This window comes from Phaenicophaeus curvirostris, chromosome 25 (assembly GCF_032191515.1).
Source record: "Phaenicophaeus curvirostris isolate KB17595 chromosome 25, BPBGC_Pcur_1.0, whole genome shotgun sequence".
NCBI lineage: Eukaryota > Metazoa > Chordata > Aves > Cuculiformes > Cuculidae > Phaenicophaeus > Phaenicophaeus curvirostris.
Window position 1 is genome coordinate 1,809,854 of NC_091416.1, and position 16,387 is coordinate 1,826,240.

Sequence of the window (16,387 nt, forward strand, 5' to 3'; positions counted from 1 at the left end):
ACCAAGATGCTCGTGCTCCTCAGGGACTGTCCCAGCCCGCTCAGAAGCTGGCAGCCGGGTAGTGGCCATTCCCTCCCGCGCTGCCTCCGAGCTCTGCTGGTTTTCGGAGCCGCTAATGGCTCCTGGTGTGTAACAGATGCAACCCTTCTGCTTCTTGGGTTATTTTCGGGCCCGAGCGTCTCAGCCAAAGGCGCTGGGCTGACTTCTCTTGTGCTTGTTTCCTTCTCGGGGAGGGGAATTCAAATGGAAAATGTCCTGCTGCTGTGCCAAACCGCGGTGGCAGGGAGCGGCGAGGCGCGGCTGCGACGGGTGGGAGGAAGAGGAGCTCTCGGGCACTTGCTGGGAAGGACTGGGCACAACCGCGGGTCCAGAGGCAGGAAGGCTCCGTATCCCCCGAGCGGCCCTGTGATGCTGAAACTGCCTCCTCCAGCCTCCCCGCAGAGCACTGCCCGACCCATAACTGCCACGGCAATGCACTGCCAGCCTCCCGGCTGCCTCCTGCCTCGGCCCCGGCCGTGCTCCAGCCCCTGTCCTGCTTGCGGCAGCCCCCGGGAGCTGCCCTGCACCCTCTGAGGTTTGTTAGGAGCTGGGGCCAGTGCAGTTTGGGGAAGGAGTGAGGGCAGGCGGGAGCGCACGGTGGTCCTGGCTGGTTCCACCCCACTGTGGTGAGACCCAGGGTTGGGAACCGCTGCTCCTGCCCTCCTCGGGCTCATCGCCTTGAGTCCCAGGGTTGGGAACCGCTGCTCCTGTCCTCCTTGGGCTCATCGCCTTGAGTCCCAGGGTTGGGAACTGCTGCTCCTGTCCTCCTCGGGCTCATCGCCTTGAGTCCCAGGGTTGGGAATCAGTGTTCCTGCCCTCCTCGGGCTCATCACCTTGAGTCCCAGGGTTGGGAACTGCTGCTCCTGTCCTCCTTGGGCTCATCGCCTTGAGTCCCAGGGTTGGGAACCGCTGCTCCTGCCCTGCTCAGGCTCATCGCCTTGAGTCCCAGGGTTGGGAACCAGTGTTCCTGCACTCCTCGGGCTCATCGCCTTGAGTCCCAGGGTTGGGAACCGCTGCTCCTGCCCTCCTCAGGCTCTTCGCCTTGAGTCCCAGGGTTGGGAACCAGTGCTCCTGTCCTCCTCGGGCTCATCGCCTTGAGTCCCAGGGTTGGGAACCGCTGCTCCTGCCTTCCTCAGGCTCATTGCCTTGAGTCCCAGGGTTGGGAACCGCTGCTCCTGCCCTCCTCAGGCTCATTGCCTTGAGTCCCAGGGTTGGGAACCGCTGCTCCTGCCCTGCTCAGGTTCATCACCTTGAGTCCCAGGGTTGGGAACTGCTGACCCTGCCCTCCTCGGGCTCATGGCCTTGGGCAAGCCCCGTGCCTCCTGCACCAGTCCCGGCGGGTGTGCTGTGCTGGCCAACGCATGCAGGGAGCTCGCCCCGGAGCCTCCTGTGGGTCAGACAGGGACCATGACCCAGGGATGTGTCCCCTGCTGCACCGTGCTGGGCTTTTCTTCTCCCACGGCAGGTGGGGTGTGGGGCAGGAGTGGGGCGCTGCACGGTGAGGTCCCCCTCGCCCCTGAGCAGTGCTGCCAGGGGAGAGGGGACACCTTGGCTGCCGTGTCCCTGTGTGGGTGCCACCAGACCCTGGGAGCGAAGGGACACCTGTGCGCTCCCTGCTTTGCCCCCATCGCATCCTGTCCCTCTCCACCTTGCTCGACCTCGCTGGGCTCTGCGCTGCTCGCCTTCCCCTCTGCAGCAGGAATGCGCCGTGTCTCGCCGTGTGCCTTCCCCCTCTCTTCTCACCTGCTTGGAGAGAGCTGGGCTGCGGCTGCCTGGCCCCTCGCACCCCTACACCCGATGGCTTTCCCCATGCGGCTGGTTCCCCGCAGCCGCCTGCAGCTCGAAGCCGGGCTGCGAGCGGCTCCGGGTGGCACCGAGCTGGCACCTTCGCAGCCCAAGGCCTCTCTGACTGTTGCACACGAGCAGTCTTGCACCTGCCTTTCATTTCTTTCACGCGCTCTCCTCGGATTGCGACTTGCCGACGCGTCTGTCTGTACGTAGCTGCCCACAGCAGAGAGAAGCTCTACAAATACAGATCTATTCACACAGGAGGCGCTGTCAGCGGTCGTGACTGCAGGGTTGGGTCTGCGCCTTCTGTTGGGTTCCTTTGGCCAAGCACGCTGAGCGTTAGGACGTTTTTATTGCTCTTTGTACAGTCGAACAAACAAAAGAACGACAAAAAGCCGACTTTGCGCTCGATGCTTTTGTGCTGCTGCCTGCTGGAGGGGCAGGACAGGGTCCCTCACCTCTGCTCTGCCTCTGCGCCTGGCCAGGGGGGTGGAAAGCATCCCCTGTGCCCGGAGCTCAGTCCCGCTGGGGCAGCAGGTTTGGGTGCTGAGGAGGAGCCAGGGCAGCCTGCGCTTCTGCAGCTCAGTCCCTGGGAGCTGCTGCAGGTGCAGGTGCAGGCAGGGCAGGGCTGGGGCGTGGGAGAGCAGCTGGTGCTGCCCGAGTCCTCGCGCACCGAGATTTCAGGGTGCTCTGCTACGGGGAGCTGCGCCTGCTGGCTTCCCCACCTTGGCTCTGCAGAGAAACCAGGCTGGGAGCTGCTCAGGGCATGGCAGGTGATGCTCAGCGGGCTCTAACGGAGCCCAGGGCATGTGCCGGCTGATCGACACCTGTACCCGGGCTGGTGTCGGGCTTAGCAGTCCCGATGCACCGGAGCGGCACAACTGGGGCACGGTTAATAGGCACATCCATCAATTTACCCGCCGTGGAGACACGCGGGCGATGGGAGCTCTGACAGCTGCCCTCCATCCTGCCTCTCCCAGGGGCTGCGGAACTCCTGCGCATCCCAAATCCGCACACAGGCAAGGTCTGGCTGTCCAGCAGCCCTTGAGCACCTGCATCTGCCTCGCTGCTGGGCTAACGCTGCCTGCCAGTCCCCCCCCACGCCCCACAGACCCCTCCTTACTCAGCCCAGCTGAGCAGCACCAGCAGCCTCAGCTCTTCCCAGCGCTTGGCCCCTCGCCGTGTGCCGGTGGGGTTAGCTCTGGATCGCTCCCACTTCTTCCTCCCTGGAGGAAGGGCACCAAAATCACCTCCGATGGCCTCGATCGCGGAAAGGAGCAGGGAGTGCGGCTGCCCAGCACCCAGCTCCAGCCCCAGGGAGAGGCAAAACCAGCCCCGGCAAAGAGTTTTGGGGACCCTCAGGCTGGAGGTGCCTCTGGGAGGGTCTGGATGATCTTTCTAAGGTCCCTCCCAACCCAAACCCTTCTATGATTCTAAGTCGCTGGCAAGAAGCTCGCGAGGAAGACGGGCACTGTGGGAGAGGAGAGACCTACAAGACACAGTGGGGGGGAGTTGTCATTGGCACAAGAGACCGAGAGCGGTGACCGCAACCCCCCCAGCACCACAGCTTCGCAGCTCCTCCAGGACCAGTGACAGCCAGCTTTACACACCACAGCAACTCCCTTGGACCAGGTGGGGTTAGAGGTGTTGAAGAGCAAGAGGGCAGCTCGGGAGATGGTGGGGACCCTTCTCTGTGCTGGGGAGACCGCAGAGTGCTGTGCGGCGAGCCACGAGGGACCACCGGGTTGCCTTGGTGGGAGCCCAGTGCTGCTGTCCCTGGGAATGCTGCCTGCAGCCTGGACTGGAATTAAAGACCTGGAAATGGGACAGCGAACTCTGGGAGCTGAGGGGTGTGAAGGGCAGCACTGGGAGAGCCAGAGCTGGGGAGGGTCCAGTCAGCAAGAAACTTGCTCCTGGCACACAGGATGGTTTCTCAGTGTTTCTTGCAACTGCATTTGCAGCGGCTGCCTGGGGACTCCGCTCCCCTTCCCTGATTGTATTAAAGGGTCCATGGAAGGAGCAGCCAGCTCTGCTGGAGGGTGCGGAGGAGGCAGTGGGCAGGAGGGTTCTGCACAGAACGAAGGAGGCAGGGAGAGGGGAAAGCATCGCTCGAGCTGCAGGCAAGGGAGAGCTGAGAATGGCAAAGGCAGCCAAGCACTCACCCGCAGTCTGTGAGCCCAGGACCTCTTCCTCAGCTCCCAGCCGGGACAGTCCCGCAGCGCGTCTGCTCGATGCCAGCGCATCCTGCTCGCTGCCAGCTCCTGGGCCGCCTTGTCTTTTAAAGGTCACAGCCAGAGGACCTTGCAGTAAATATAAGGTGCTGATGGGAAGCTGTGTTCCAGCATCGCCACCTCCTCCGTGGGCAGGAGAGCTCTGCCTGCTCCCAGTCTGGGTGCCAAGCATCCCCTGGCTCGGGGAGCTCCGGGAGGGGGACGGGGCTGTCCTCGCGTTGCTGCTGGGACTGGGGCCAGGGCTGCCCCTGGCAAGATGCTCCAGGGCCAGCGCAGCGCCTGCTGCAATGAGCTGCAGCCCAACTGCTCTGCTCAGCCCTACCCCGCTCGGTACCCACGTGGAGGGAAGAAGGACCCCTCCTTGGAGAGCAGCCTGGCATCTTAACCCTCCCAGCTCCACCAGTGCAAGGTGAGAGGGATGGAGAGGAGCACAGGGGCTGCGAGCCAGCTGGCAGGACTCTGGAGCCCTTTTCCCTGTCCCTCTGGGGAGGTGACAGTGTCCGAGCAGGGGATTCTCACCTTCCCTGAAACCAGACACAGCAGTGTTGCGCTGGACTCAGCAAAACAAGTTTCCGCTGAGCTGCAATAACCCCAGATCCCACGCTGGGCACCTCAGAATCATCCAAAACCCCAGGGCCAGCTGCTGCGAGTGCTCTTTCCGGCAGTGACACGCATTGAGGCTGGGCTGTGGGACAGCAGAGCCTTTCCAAGGCTGGTGGCGGTGGCAGATGTCTCATGGGATCAGCAAGCCGAGGAAATTGGCCAGAGCTGCCGCGTGTGACAGCTCCATCAGGCTCCTGTGACAGGCAGCATCCCTCCCCGAGCCCTGGGCACGCAGCATGGTGCCAGGCTCGTCACCTCTCCCAGGCAGGGCACACGGAGACCTGCCTCCGCAGGGATGCTCAGCAGGGATGCAGGGATGTGTCATCGTGGGAAAAACTGGGGACCCGTGTGCCCAGTGTGCCTGGTTTGTGCCAGTGCCTGCAGGAGAATTTCCTGGCTGCCCCTCGCGGCTGGGTGATGCTGCTGTTCCCAACCTCCCTGCCTCCAGAGGGATTCAGGGCTCTGCATGGGGGGACTCACAATGGCATCCCATCTTCACCTATTTTTTTTGAGACACGCTTGGCAGACACCTGAGGAAGGAATCCCCCACATCCCACGGCCTTTCCCTGCACCAGGGCACCTCCTCAAAGGTGGGTCCCCCCCTAGTTAGCAAGGCTCCACCAGACACAGCATTTCTCCTGCTCAGCCTGGTCACCAGGACCTGTGGCTCAAAGCCGTGTCCATCACCTCCTGCTTCATTTCCCAGGCTGGGTGGGAAGGGGAGCTTGGTCTTGGCCCCTCGCGGCACCAGAAGCCTCCATCAGGAGGGCCCCTTGGATGTGTTCTGCTGGAGGTTGGCTCTAATGGAATCATAGAATCACCAGGTTGGAAGAGACCCACCAGATCATTGAGTCCAACCATTCCCATCAATCACTAACCCATGTCCCTCAGCACCTCGTCCACCCGTCCCTTAAACCCCTCCAGGGAAGGTGACTCAACCCCCTCCCTGGGCAGCCTGTTAAAAGCCTGGAAAAGGTTGTGGAAACATGAACTCATGTGCAGCCAGTTATCCCAGAACAAGCTCACGGTGAGAAAAATAACTTTTCCAAGCTCTCCGTGTGGCGCTGGGTGGATTCCACCTGCAGCTTTGGTGTCGGGCTCTGGGTTCCCATCTTGGTGTCTTCCTCGGGGTGCTGGTATCACCAGGGATGCAGGGATGGGGCAGCTCATCCCCCGAGCCCCCTGTGCCAGCCCTGCCGCCCCCTCCCCTCAATCCGGAGAGGGGGTGGATTGGGGAGAGGGGTCTGGGGGGTTCAGGGAGGGCACGGGGAAGGGCAGAGGTGGTGGGAAGAGGAGCAGGGACTCGCAGAGGACGCATAGAGGGGTAGAGGGGTCGCAGCGGGGGGGTGTGAGGAGGGGACACAGGGGATGCACGGGGAACACACACGAAGGATGCGCGGGGTGGGACTGAGGGGGCGGAGGATGCTCGGAGTGGGGGAGGATGCTGAGGGAGGCGGAGGATGCTCAAAAGTGGCGGAGGATGCTCGGGGAGGGGGCTGGAGGATGCTGGGGGGTGGACGATGCTCGGCGGGGTTGGAGGATGCTCGAGGAGGCGGAGGATTCTGTGGGGCTTGGATGCTCGGGGGGGCGGAGGATGCTGGGGGGGTTGGATGCTGGGAGGGGAGGAGGATGCTCAAGGGGGAGGAGGATGCTGAAGGAGGCGGAGGATGCTCGGGGAGGGCTGGAGGATGCTGGGGGGGCGGAGGATGCTCAAGAGGGGCGGAGAATGCTCGGAGGGGCGGAGGATGCTCAGGGTTGGGGGGGAGGATGCTGAGGGAGGTGGAGGATGCTTGGGGGAGCGGAGGATGCTCGAGGAGGGCGGAGGATGCTGGGGGGTTGGATGCTCGGAGGGGAGGAGGATGCTGAAGGAGGGCAGAGGATGCTCGGAGGGGAGGAGGATGCTCAGAGGGGGCGGAGGATGCTCAGAGGGGAGGAAGATGCTCGGAGTTGGGGGGGAGGATGCTGAAGAGAGGCGGAGGATGCTCAAGAGGGGCGGATGATGCTCGGGGAGGGCTGGAGGATGCTGAGGGAGGCAGAGGATGCTCAGGGTTGGGGGGGAGGATGCTGAGGGAGGTGGAGTTTGCTCGAGGGGGGCGGAGGATGCTCGAGGAGGGCGGAGGATGCTCGAGGAGGGCGGAGGATGCTGAAGGGAGGCGGAGGATGCTCGGAGGGGCGGAGGATGCTCAAGAGGGGCGGAGGATGCTCGGGGTGGAGGGAGGAGGTGCCCGGCAGCCCCGCCCGTCTCCGCGGTCCCTGGGCGCCGGGGGGGGGAGGGGGGGCAGAGCTGGGGCGCTGCGGGCAGCCCGCACGGCTCTTCTCCGCCTCTCTCCGCGCCGCAGCCATGTCCCCCCGCCTGCTGGCAGCGCTCCTGGGTAAGGGGGGACCCGGGGGGACCCCCCTCCCTGCCCTCCGTGGGATGAGCATCTCCCGCAGCCCGGGGCGGGGGGCACCGCCGGCTGCCAGCATCCTCCTCCTCCTCCTCCTCCCGGAGCGGGGGGGACCCTGGCTAAGCCTCCATCCCTTCTCCCCCGGCCGCTTTGCCTGCACCCCCAGGGCTCGGGTGCTGCTGCTGGGGGTGGATTTGACGCTAACGCCGTTGTCTCTGCTCTGCAGACCGAGAGCCCGGAGCGCAGGGGGATGTCACTCGGCCAAGGTGACTTGGCAGCCGGGAGCGGGCTCCGAAGTCCCGTCTCCAGCCCCCTGCCCTGCCCGCACCGGCCGCTGCCATCGCCAGAGCTGCCAGCACTGCGCCCGCACCCCGCTTTGCCCCCGGGGGGCTGCTGCCTGCCTGCTAACGGGAGCCCTGGGGAGGCAATGCGCTGCTTCAACGCCAGCACGCCTGCCGACAGGTCGTTCTTTTTTACAGTTGATTCTATCAAACAACCATTTGCATGCGCTTCACCCCACCTGGCGCCGCCGCGGACCCAGCAGCGCGGTGCCCAGAGCTGTGCCCGGGGATGCCTGCGACCCCACAAGCTGCAGAGGTTGCAGTTTGGATCCATCCCTTCCACGCTGCAGCTCCTGGAGGTTGCAGTTTGCATCCATCCCTTCCACGCTGCAGCTCCTGGAGTTTGCAGTTTGCATCCATCCCCTCCATGCTGCAGCTGCTGGAGGTTGGAGTTTGCATCCATCCCTTCCACGCTGCAGCTCCTGGAGTTTGCAGTTTGCATCCATCCCCTCCATGCTGCAGCTGCTGGAGGTTGGAGTTTGCATCCATCCCTTCCACGCTGCAGCTCCTGGAGTTTGCAGTTTGCATCCATCCCCTCCGCGCTGCAGCTCCTGGAGGTTGCAGTTTGCATCCATCCCCTCACTGCAGCTTCTGGAGGTTGGAGGTTCCATCCAGCCCCTCCGCGCTGCATCTCGTGGAGGTTGGAGTTTGCATCCATCCCTTCCACGCTGCAGCTTCGGGAGGTTGGAGGTTCCATCCATCCCTTCCACGCTGCAGCTTCGGGAGGTTGCAGTTTGCATCCATCCCCTCTGTGCTGCATCTCGTGGAGGTTGCAGTTTGCATCCATCCCCTCCATGCTGCAGCTTCTGGAGGTTGGAGGTTCCATCCATCCCCTCCACGCTGCAGCTGCTGGAGGTTGCAGTTTGCATCCATCCCCTCTGTGCTGCATCTCGTGGAGGTTGGAGTTTGCATCCATCCCCTCCATGCTGCAGCTCCTGGAGGTTGCAGTTTGCATCCATCCCCTCCATACTCACTGCAGCTTCTGGAAGTTGGAGGTTCCATCCATCCCCTCCCCACTGCATCTCGTGGAGGAAGGAGTTTGCATCCATCCCCTCCATGCTGCAGCTTCTGGAGGTTGGAGCTCACATCCATCCCCTCCACGCTGCATCTCATGAAGGAAGGATTTTGCATCCATCCCCTCCGCGCTGCAGCTTCTGGAGGTTGGAGTTTGCATCCATCCCCTCCGTGCTGCATCTCGTGGAGGAAGGAGTTTGCATCCATCCCCTCCACGCAGCAGCTTCTGGAGGTTGGTTCCAAGCCACCTGCATCAGCCCTCGCGCACCGGCTGCACTCGTGGAGGTTGCCCTGGTCTTGGTGGGCACGGAAAGCCTGAAGCTGAGAGATGCTTCTGCAGCACTTGCTGTTGGGAAACTCCCTTGAGAGGTGTTTTAGAGGGCATAGTTCTTAAGTTTGTTTTAAGTGAGCTGGAGGCACCCACGGAAAGACTTGTAAGTACCTGGATCTCTGCAGGATTTGGGTGCTGGGCCCTGGTTGAAGGTGCCTCCTCGGGTAGATGCGGCACTGCTTTCGGCAGTGGGTTGGTAGGAGAGACTCAGAGATTTTGGAGACCGGAGTATTGGGGTCTGGGGACCAGAGTGTGGTGGTACGAACCTCATCCCAAAGGTTGTTTGTGGGCTGGGAGCTTGGAGGGTGAGGTGGGAAGGGTTCCTGGCTGTGTTTGGGATGCTGTGCTCTCCCGGGAGTGGCTGCGGGCTCCTGGCTGCACCTGGGAGCCACAGCACAGCTTCTTCCATTGGTGTCAGCAGGAGAGGCAAGGCTGGGGGGGTCCTGGCCGTCGTGCCGGGGCTCCAGGCTGGTGTGGGAGCTCCCCTCGCCTGGCCCTGGTGGAGAGGAGCCTGGCCAGCCTCGCTGTCTGTGCCAGGAGTCACATTGATTTTTGTGGGCAAGGAAAGTTTTTATGGAGCAGCTTTCTCGCAGAGGGGGGAGGCATCCCCTGGCTTTTCAGGTGCATGCAGGTCAGTGGGTCTGGGACCCTGCAGTGGGGGGGGGGTTGGCTTCGCTGTGAGAGCAAGGAACAGGCAACCAAGGCTCTGGCAGCAGCGAGAGTGGCTGCTCCTGCATCCCTTCCCTGCTCCTTGGGAAGAGTTGATTCCTGGAGCCGCTAAGAGGTATCCTGGAGCCGCTAAGAGGTATCCTGGAGCCCCCAGGAGGGGCTGAGGGTTTACACTGCGGGCTGGGGCTCCGGAGGTGCAAAGCGCAGCAGCTTTGGGCACAGGGAAAAGTCACAGTGGCAGCTGGCGAGGCAGGTTCCATCAGCAATCTCCCAGTCTCCGCGTGTGTTTCCCTCTGTGCTTTATTTAGTGGTAACATATCACTCCTGTCTTCCTGAGACCCCAGCGTGACAGGAACAAGATCAGCCTCCGTTTACCCCGCGCGTTCACTTCGGGTTACGTTCATGATGTTATAACGGTGGTGGATAGGATTAAAAGTGTAACGAGCTGCAAGGAATCGTCTTTCCTGTAAGTGTCTTACTTACATGCCTGTTCCAGCATCCCTGGGGAGCCAGGCACCCCTGGCTCAGCTTTATTCGCTTCCCCTGGGACACTCCTGGCTGTGAAGCCCCCTCTGGAGCATCCCCAGGGCTGGTTTGAGGCTGGGAGCCGCAGGCGACCTCCCTCCGGTGGGAGCCACTCCCTGACGTGAGCTCAAGCCTCTCCAGCAAAACGAAAAATCCCTTCTTTGCAAAGTTAAGTAACTCCTTCCCTGCAGCGCTCGCGATGCAGCACTGCAGCAGGGCCCGGAGCCCAGGATGCAGGGCTCCTGGGCTTGGCTTGGGCTGCAGCGTGCCTGGGGAGTTGTTAGCACAGGCGTGGGGGGGGGTGAGAATAAATCAGCATCTGAGGCTGCTGCAGAGAGGTGGGAATCCGAAACGGAGGGCAGTGGATGCGAGTTAAGGTGGCAGTGGAGCTAGGAAGCAGCTCGTAGCCATAGGAAGAGCTGCATCCCCTTATTTTTTGTTGTCAGTGTAGGGATGTTCGGATCCCTTTGGTGGCTGAGGTGTGGGAAGGGAGGACAATGCTTTGCTGGGTTATATTGGATCGTGGCTGTACCATGTCATATAAGTGGGATGGGGAGCAGAGCTGCTCCCCTGGCCGGGAGCAAAGCATCCCTGTGCCCCCAGAAAGGTCTGCGTGGACCCCACTGGCTCAGCCCACGCAGTGCCGGACCCTGGGAGCATCCAGGTGCGCCCTCGGCTCTCACGGCTGGGCTCATACCTGCTCCTCGGAGCGTTTCTGCCTGGCACCGGGGAGGAGAGGAGCAGGAGAGCTGCGTTCTGCAGTTTGAAGGTCATCTCTCAGCTACAGCGGGAGGCGAAGCTCCACAAGGCAGGCGTGAGGGGCTTTTTCTCTGGAGGTCGGTGCCTGCTGAGAGCCCGTGGCTGGCGTTGGGGAGCAGGAGGGGTGGCAGGCGTCCAGGCCAGTGATGCTAATTAGTGCTCCGACCCTCTGCTTGAAGAACAGAGAGCTCAGCTTTGCTTTGGGCTTTTTCTGCCCCCCTCCCCGTTTAAGGTTTAGCTGAAGGCCTTGTGGAGAAGATGCAAATCAGGGCTTTCATTTCCCTGCTCCATTCGTGGTGATATCGTGGTTCCCTTTGAATCCAGCGCTGTCCCTCTGGGTGCTCCTGCTCTTCCTCCAGCTGCCCTGGGGCTGGGGATAGGCACCTTTGCTCCTGCCCTGCCGAAGGGGATGAGGTTTTGGGGGACGGGACGATGCCACGAGCCCCTGGCAGAGCCAGGAGCAGGACCTAGCGGGGCGATGGCTGAGTCCCACTGCCCCATACGAGCTCCCCGGGAGGGGATCCCCACTGCGGCTGATGCTCCAGTTGGAGGATGAGCTGAAAAGTGGGTCCAGAGAGGTTCTTCTCCCTCTGTAATCAGCGCTGGGGAGACCGCCCCTCGAATCCTGTGTTCAGGTCTGGGCCCCTCACCACAAGAAGGATGTTGAGGCTCTGGAGCGAGTCCAGAGAAGAGCAACGAAGCTGGGGAAGAGACTGGAGAACAAGTCTGAGGGACCTGAGGTTGTTTAGCCTGGAGAAGAGGAGGCTGAGGGGAGACCTCATTGCTCTCTTCAACTCCCTGAAAGGAGGTTGTGGAGAGGAGGGAGCTGGGCTCTTCTCCCAAGGGACAGGGGACAGGACGAGAGGGAATGGCCTCAAGCTCCACCAGGGGAGGTTCAGGCTGGACATTAGGAAAAAAAAATTCATGGAAAGGGTCATTGGACACTGGCAGAGGCTGCCCAGGGAGGGGGTTGAGTCCCCTTCCCTGGAGGGGTTTAAGGGCCGGGTGGACGAGGCGCTGAGGGACATGGGTTAGTGATTGATGGGAATGGTTGGACTCGATGATCCAGTGGGTCCTTTCCAACCTGGTGATTCTATGATTCTATGAAGTGGTCCCTCCCATGCACCATTCTCCTCCTGCCCCATGTGAAGATGCACATTCACAGCAGAGCCCGCAGCAGGCCGGGCTGCATCACGGCTCCAGGAAAGACGAGGCTGCATACCAGCCCCACATCCTCACTCTCTCCTCCCTTCTCCCTGCCAGGTTTGCACGTCTTCGCCATCGTCTTCGCCTTGGAGGTGTCGGTGGGGAAGACCAACACTGTGATGGCTCTGAATAACTCTGATATCCTGCTGCCCTGCACCTTCACCACCTGCACAGGCTTCCAGGACCTCGTCTTCACATGGTATTTCAACTCAACAGAGAAGGTGGGTGGCTCTCTGGGTTTTGCTTCTCTTTCCCTGCCACGTCCTTTTGTACTTGCCCAGTGCAGGGCAGCACTGTGATTCTCAAGGGCCTTGAGTCCCCTTCCCTGGAGGGGTTTAAGTGATGGGTGGATGAGGCGCTGAAGGACATGGGTTAGTGATTGATGGGAATGGTTGGACTTGATGATCCGGTGGGTCTTTTCCAACCTGGTGATTCTATGATTGCTGCTGGACAAGTCAGATGGATCGCTTGCATCAGGTTCCACTCTACAGCTGTTCCTGCTTTAATGGGGTGTGCCGGGATGCTTGGCCATGTGCGCAGAGCTGGGGCAGGGACACTGGCAGGAGAACTCGAGCTTTTCCCTCAGCTGGGGTTGCCGGGAGCCCCGCTAACTCCGTGTCCTGCATCCCCGCTAACTCCGTGTCCTGCATCCCCGCTAACTCCGTGTCCTGCATCCCCGCCTCTGCAGATTTACACGGGCAAGATAAAGAGCAAAGCCTCAGAGCCCGTTGTCGTGGGAGCGAACCCGCGGGTCGAGTTCGTTGGCTCCACCACCGGGAAGGAGAACAACATCTCCATCGTCCTGAAGAACGTGGAGTTCAGCGACGCCGGGAAATACACCTGCCACGTCAAGAACCCCAAGGAGAAGAACGCGCAGCACAACGCCACCATCTTCCTCACGGTGGTCCAGAAGAGTAAGTGCTGGCCATGGGTCCCGTGTCCCACGAGTGGCATGGGATGTCCTGGCTTCCCAGAGGTGGTTGGCACCCCCGAAGGGCCAGGCTTGGCCACACGCCCCTCTGCGCTGTGGGTCAGCGGTTGATAGAGGGGTCACTGCTGTTTTTTGGGGGGGGGTCCATGCAGCTGGGAGCTCCCGAGGCCCCTCAGCATCTTCTCTCCTGCAGTGGTGGAGACAGACAACACCCTGACGCTCATCATCGTGGGCGTCGTCGGGGGGCTCATCGGCCTCCTCATCCTCTTCATGCTCGTCAAGAGGGTTGTCCTGTTCATCATCAAGAAGACCCAGGATGGGAAGTGAGTGCGGGTGCTGCTCCCGGCACCCTTCGGCGGGTGCTGCTGGGAGCTTGGGTCGCGGCGAGAGTCACCAGGGGTGGTTGGGGGCCCTCAGCTTCCCTGTGTGCTCTCCCCCAGGAAGGAATGTCTCGTGAGCTCGTCGGGGAACGACAACACCGAGAACGGGCTGGCTGGCTCCAAGGCAGAACAAAAAGCTCCACCGAAGGCATGAAGCGGCTGCGCCCCGAGCCCCAGCCTGCCCGGCGGCAGGGAGGGTGGCCAGGGGCACCAGCCTTTCCCTTTTGTTTTCTTTCCAAACTGCCAACGCTTGAGACATGTTTCGATTACACACGTGCCTGCGACCTGCACTGCTTCTTGAAAAAGACTGTGGGGACTGGGAGCTGCTTGTGGACTCAGACTGGGACGCCGCCGGGATGGAGGGAGCCTCCTGCTCTGCTCTGAGCGAAGGCAAGAGGGGCTGGGTGGGCAGGGAAGGGGCTGGGTGCTGGGAAACGCCTCGTCCTGCAGCCAGCCAGGTGCTGTCCTGGGCTTCAAGGGACTCCAAGGGTCCTGGCGTGCCTGGGGTTTGAGGCCGTGAGGAGCTTGGGGTGTCTTGTTTGGTGCTGGTGGTGCTGAGGTGGAACGGGCTGGAGCTGCCAGCCTCGCCCAGGTGGCTTCTGGAGCAGAGAAGGATGCACAAAACTCGCTGCAGAGACGGGCTCCTGCCCTTGCTGCGTTTCTCAGGGGTGGGTTTGGGAGGGAGGGAGGGAGCGGGGCTGTTATGACGGGGCTCTCCTGTTAAATTCACTTGGGAAGCACATCAGGAAAGGCTCCTTGCTGGTGGGGCTCTCATCTCCGCTCCTGCGTGCCCCGGTTCCTCCCCGGGGTCACCGCTCGCCCGCATGGGAGCAAAGGGGGCAAAGCTCCTCGTGTCACACTCACTTTGTCCTCGTGTAGGGCTGTCCCCAGCCTTCTCGGGACGTTCTCCCTGGGTTCATGCTGCTGCTGCTCCTCCTCCTCCCTTCTTTTTAGAGCTCGGCACGCAGAGCAGCGCTGCTTCCGACACCAAGGCTTAGCTCGTTGCGCGGATACGTTTGATATTAGAGCCCAGCGGGCAGATTGCGTTTCTCTTGCGCCCGGGGGGAACCGTGGCCCCCGATCCACGAGCTGGGCTAGGGCTGTGCCGGCCCGCTGGGTGACCTTGGGCAAGTCGCTTGGCCTCTCCATGCCTCAGTTTCCCCGTCTGTAAAATGGGGATAATAATACTGCTCTACCTACCTCACAGGGGTTGTTGTGAGGCTTCCGTGGCTGACATTTGCAAAGTGCTTTGAGAGGCGTGGATGAGGGGGTGAGAAAGGCAGAGGGTCTCTGTGGAGGGTACCCGCGGTGAGGGTGCAACGAACCAGCCCCCTTCCCAAGGGCGGCAGCAGGACACAAAGGGAACGAGCTGGTCCTGCAGCTGAAGCTGAGAACGTCCGTCACGATGCGGTTTGTTCCCTGTTTCTCCTTCGTTTGGGGGTGTCAGTCCGTGAAGCTGCAGGACCAGCAGCTCCCCCGTCCCCGCTCGAAACGGGGAATCAGAGCTCAGCCCCGACAGAGGTGCCGGAGTGGGAGGTAGGCGAGGGTTTGATGGGCAAGGCGAGCGAGGAGAGGTGAGGTGCTGCCTTCTAGGGAGACCTGGGGAGAGGTGGGATCCCGGCTGTGAGGCTGGTGGCACAGAGAGCACCTCGCAGCCTTTTCCAGGCTGGATGCAGAGGCACCCGCTAGAGCAGGGGACGCGCACAGGTCCCTGGCCCCAGGCAGGTGTCCTTGGCTGCTGGTTAGACGGGTACGTGGGAATCAGATGCCAGGGATCCCGGTCTCTCCGAGGATGCGTGGGGCTGTCGGGTGAATCACTGGACTCCTCTGCGCTTCACTTTCCCCGTGCGTAAAATGGGGTTGGTGAACCTGACCCACCTCACAGGAGGTGGGGAGCTCCCCGCATCGCTGGGCAAAGCGCCCCGAGACCCTGGGGCGAAAGGCGCTCCGTAAATGCCGAGTATTGTCATTGTCACACACCAGAGGGGGCAGGAAGGCGTGAGACCTCCCAGTTGCCCCAGAGCCCCCCCAGCCCATCCTTGGAGGAGACCTCCCGCGGGAGAGGACGGTGAGGGGAGGAAGGGATCTTTTTAATGAATTATTTTTAGCTCTCCTAACTTCTTGGCCTTTTTTAGACGGTACGTGGACACGGTTCCACTTACCACAGGGTATGCAATGCTCTACTATGCATGGATTACTCCTCTGGCTCGATGGAAGAAGTCAACATAACCAGTTTTTGGAATGTAACTCTCTATGCTCATACGTGTTTGGGTGCTGTGCACGGCACCGGGGGCTGCCGTGGGAGCTTGTGCCAGCTCCTGCGGGGTCCCCGCTGTCACAAGGGCTTTGGGAGGGTCTGCAGAGGCTTTCCCAGTGGAGAGGCGTGTGCTGCGACAGCCACCGATGTGTATAAGCATCTCTAAATCCACGTAGGAGATCCCTGCGAGCAAACACAGGGTGCGTGCGACATGCTGTGTGATGACTGACAGCACATTTTTGCACTGTAGAGGTTTAGTTAGCTTTGCCTTGGATGAAATAAAGTTTGTTTACTAGAGAAACTCGTTCCAGTTGCTGTGGGTGTCTGTTTAAGCTTATCACGGACGCCCTAGGTGCACAAGCTACTTTACAAACCCTGCGCCGAGGCAGAGCAGCGTCTCCCTGGTGCTCCGAGCGTGTCCTGGGTCGGTCTCTGCAACTGCTTGTCCTGCTGGGTGAGCGCTGCTGCTCTGCCTGCGTCCTGCAGCTCCTCCTGGGCACCCAGGGGTGAGGCTGGGAGCTGCTTCCCAGCACCCATGGGTGTGCATTGCCCACCGGAGCCCAGGGGCTGTGGGTGCTCAGAGCCAGCCTGGCGTGGGGCAGAGGATGGAGCAGTGTTTGCAGGGTGTTTGGGGGCATTTCCCACCTCCAAAAGCTCCCTGAGTGCAGCTGCCTGGAAAACAGGATCTCTCTCTTTCCCACTGCATGGGAATGGTGCTGATTTTTACTGGGGCTGAGGCTATGCTGGAAAAAATGAGTTTAAATAATGCCCAACACCCCTATTAGTTATACAGTAATTTAAACTGACCCCATTATTGTCAGCAATGGGGGCCATACAGTGATTTGTTCCTTCTTCACAGGAGGTAGCAAATAAACCTTGCCTTGTGCTGGGAAAGCAGCTCCAACCGCACAGGGTGTTGTGGAGAT

At 61.4% G+C, this 16,387-nt stretch overlaps 1 protein-coding gene across 5 annotated transcripts; it reads left to right on the forward strand.

The window, feature by feature from the left end:
* Positions 1-6,930: 6,930 nt before the first annotated feature.
* SCN4B (sodium voltage-gated channel beta subunit 4) lies at positions 6,931-13,598 on the forward strand. 5 transcript variants are annotated; one of them, XM_069876421.1, is made up of 5 exons: positions 6,931-7,033; positions 11,951-12,114; positions 12,582-12,807; positions 13,018-13,147; positions 13,265-13,598. In XM_069876421.1, the coding sequence occupies exons 1-5, from the start codon at positions 7,003-7,005 to the stop codon at positions 13,356-13,358; spliced, it is 645 nt and encodes a 214-aa protein (XP_069732522.1). In that variant the 5' UTR covers positions 6,931-7,002; the 3' UTR covers positions 13,359-13,598. The 5 variants fall into 5 exon arrangements, with proteins under 5 accessions (XP_069732522.1, XP_069732523.1, XP_069732526.1 ...); XM_069876422.1 differs by lacking the exon at positions 6,931-7,033 and adding an exon at positions 7,444-7,510; XM_069876425.1 differs by lacking the exon at positions 6,931-7,033 and adding an exon at positions 8,682-8,837.
* The last annotated feature ends 2,789 nt before the right edge of the window (positions 13,599-16,387 follow it).

Bases quoted from the DNA above. Each gene is read 5' to 3' on its own strand.
- SCN4B (XM_069876421.1), top strand. From the start codon at position 7,003: ATGTCCCCCCGCCTGCTGGCAGCGCTCCTGG. The intron at 7,034-11,950 runs GTAAGGGGGGAC...TCTCCCTGCCAG, and splicing joins CCTGCTGGCAGCGCTCCTGG to GTTTGCACGTCTTCGCCATC. The intron at 12,115-12,581 runs GTGGGTGGCTCT...CCGCCTCTGCAG, and splicing joins ATTTCAACTCAACAGAGAAG to ATTTACACGGGCAAGATAAA.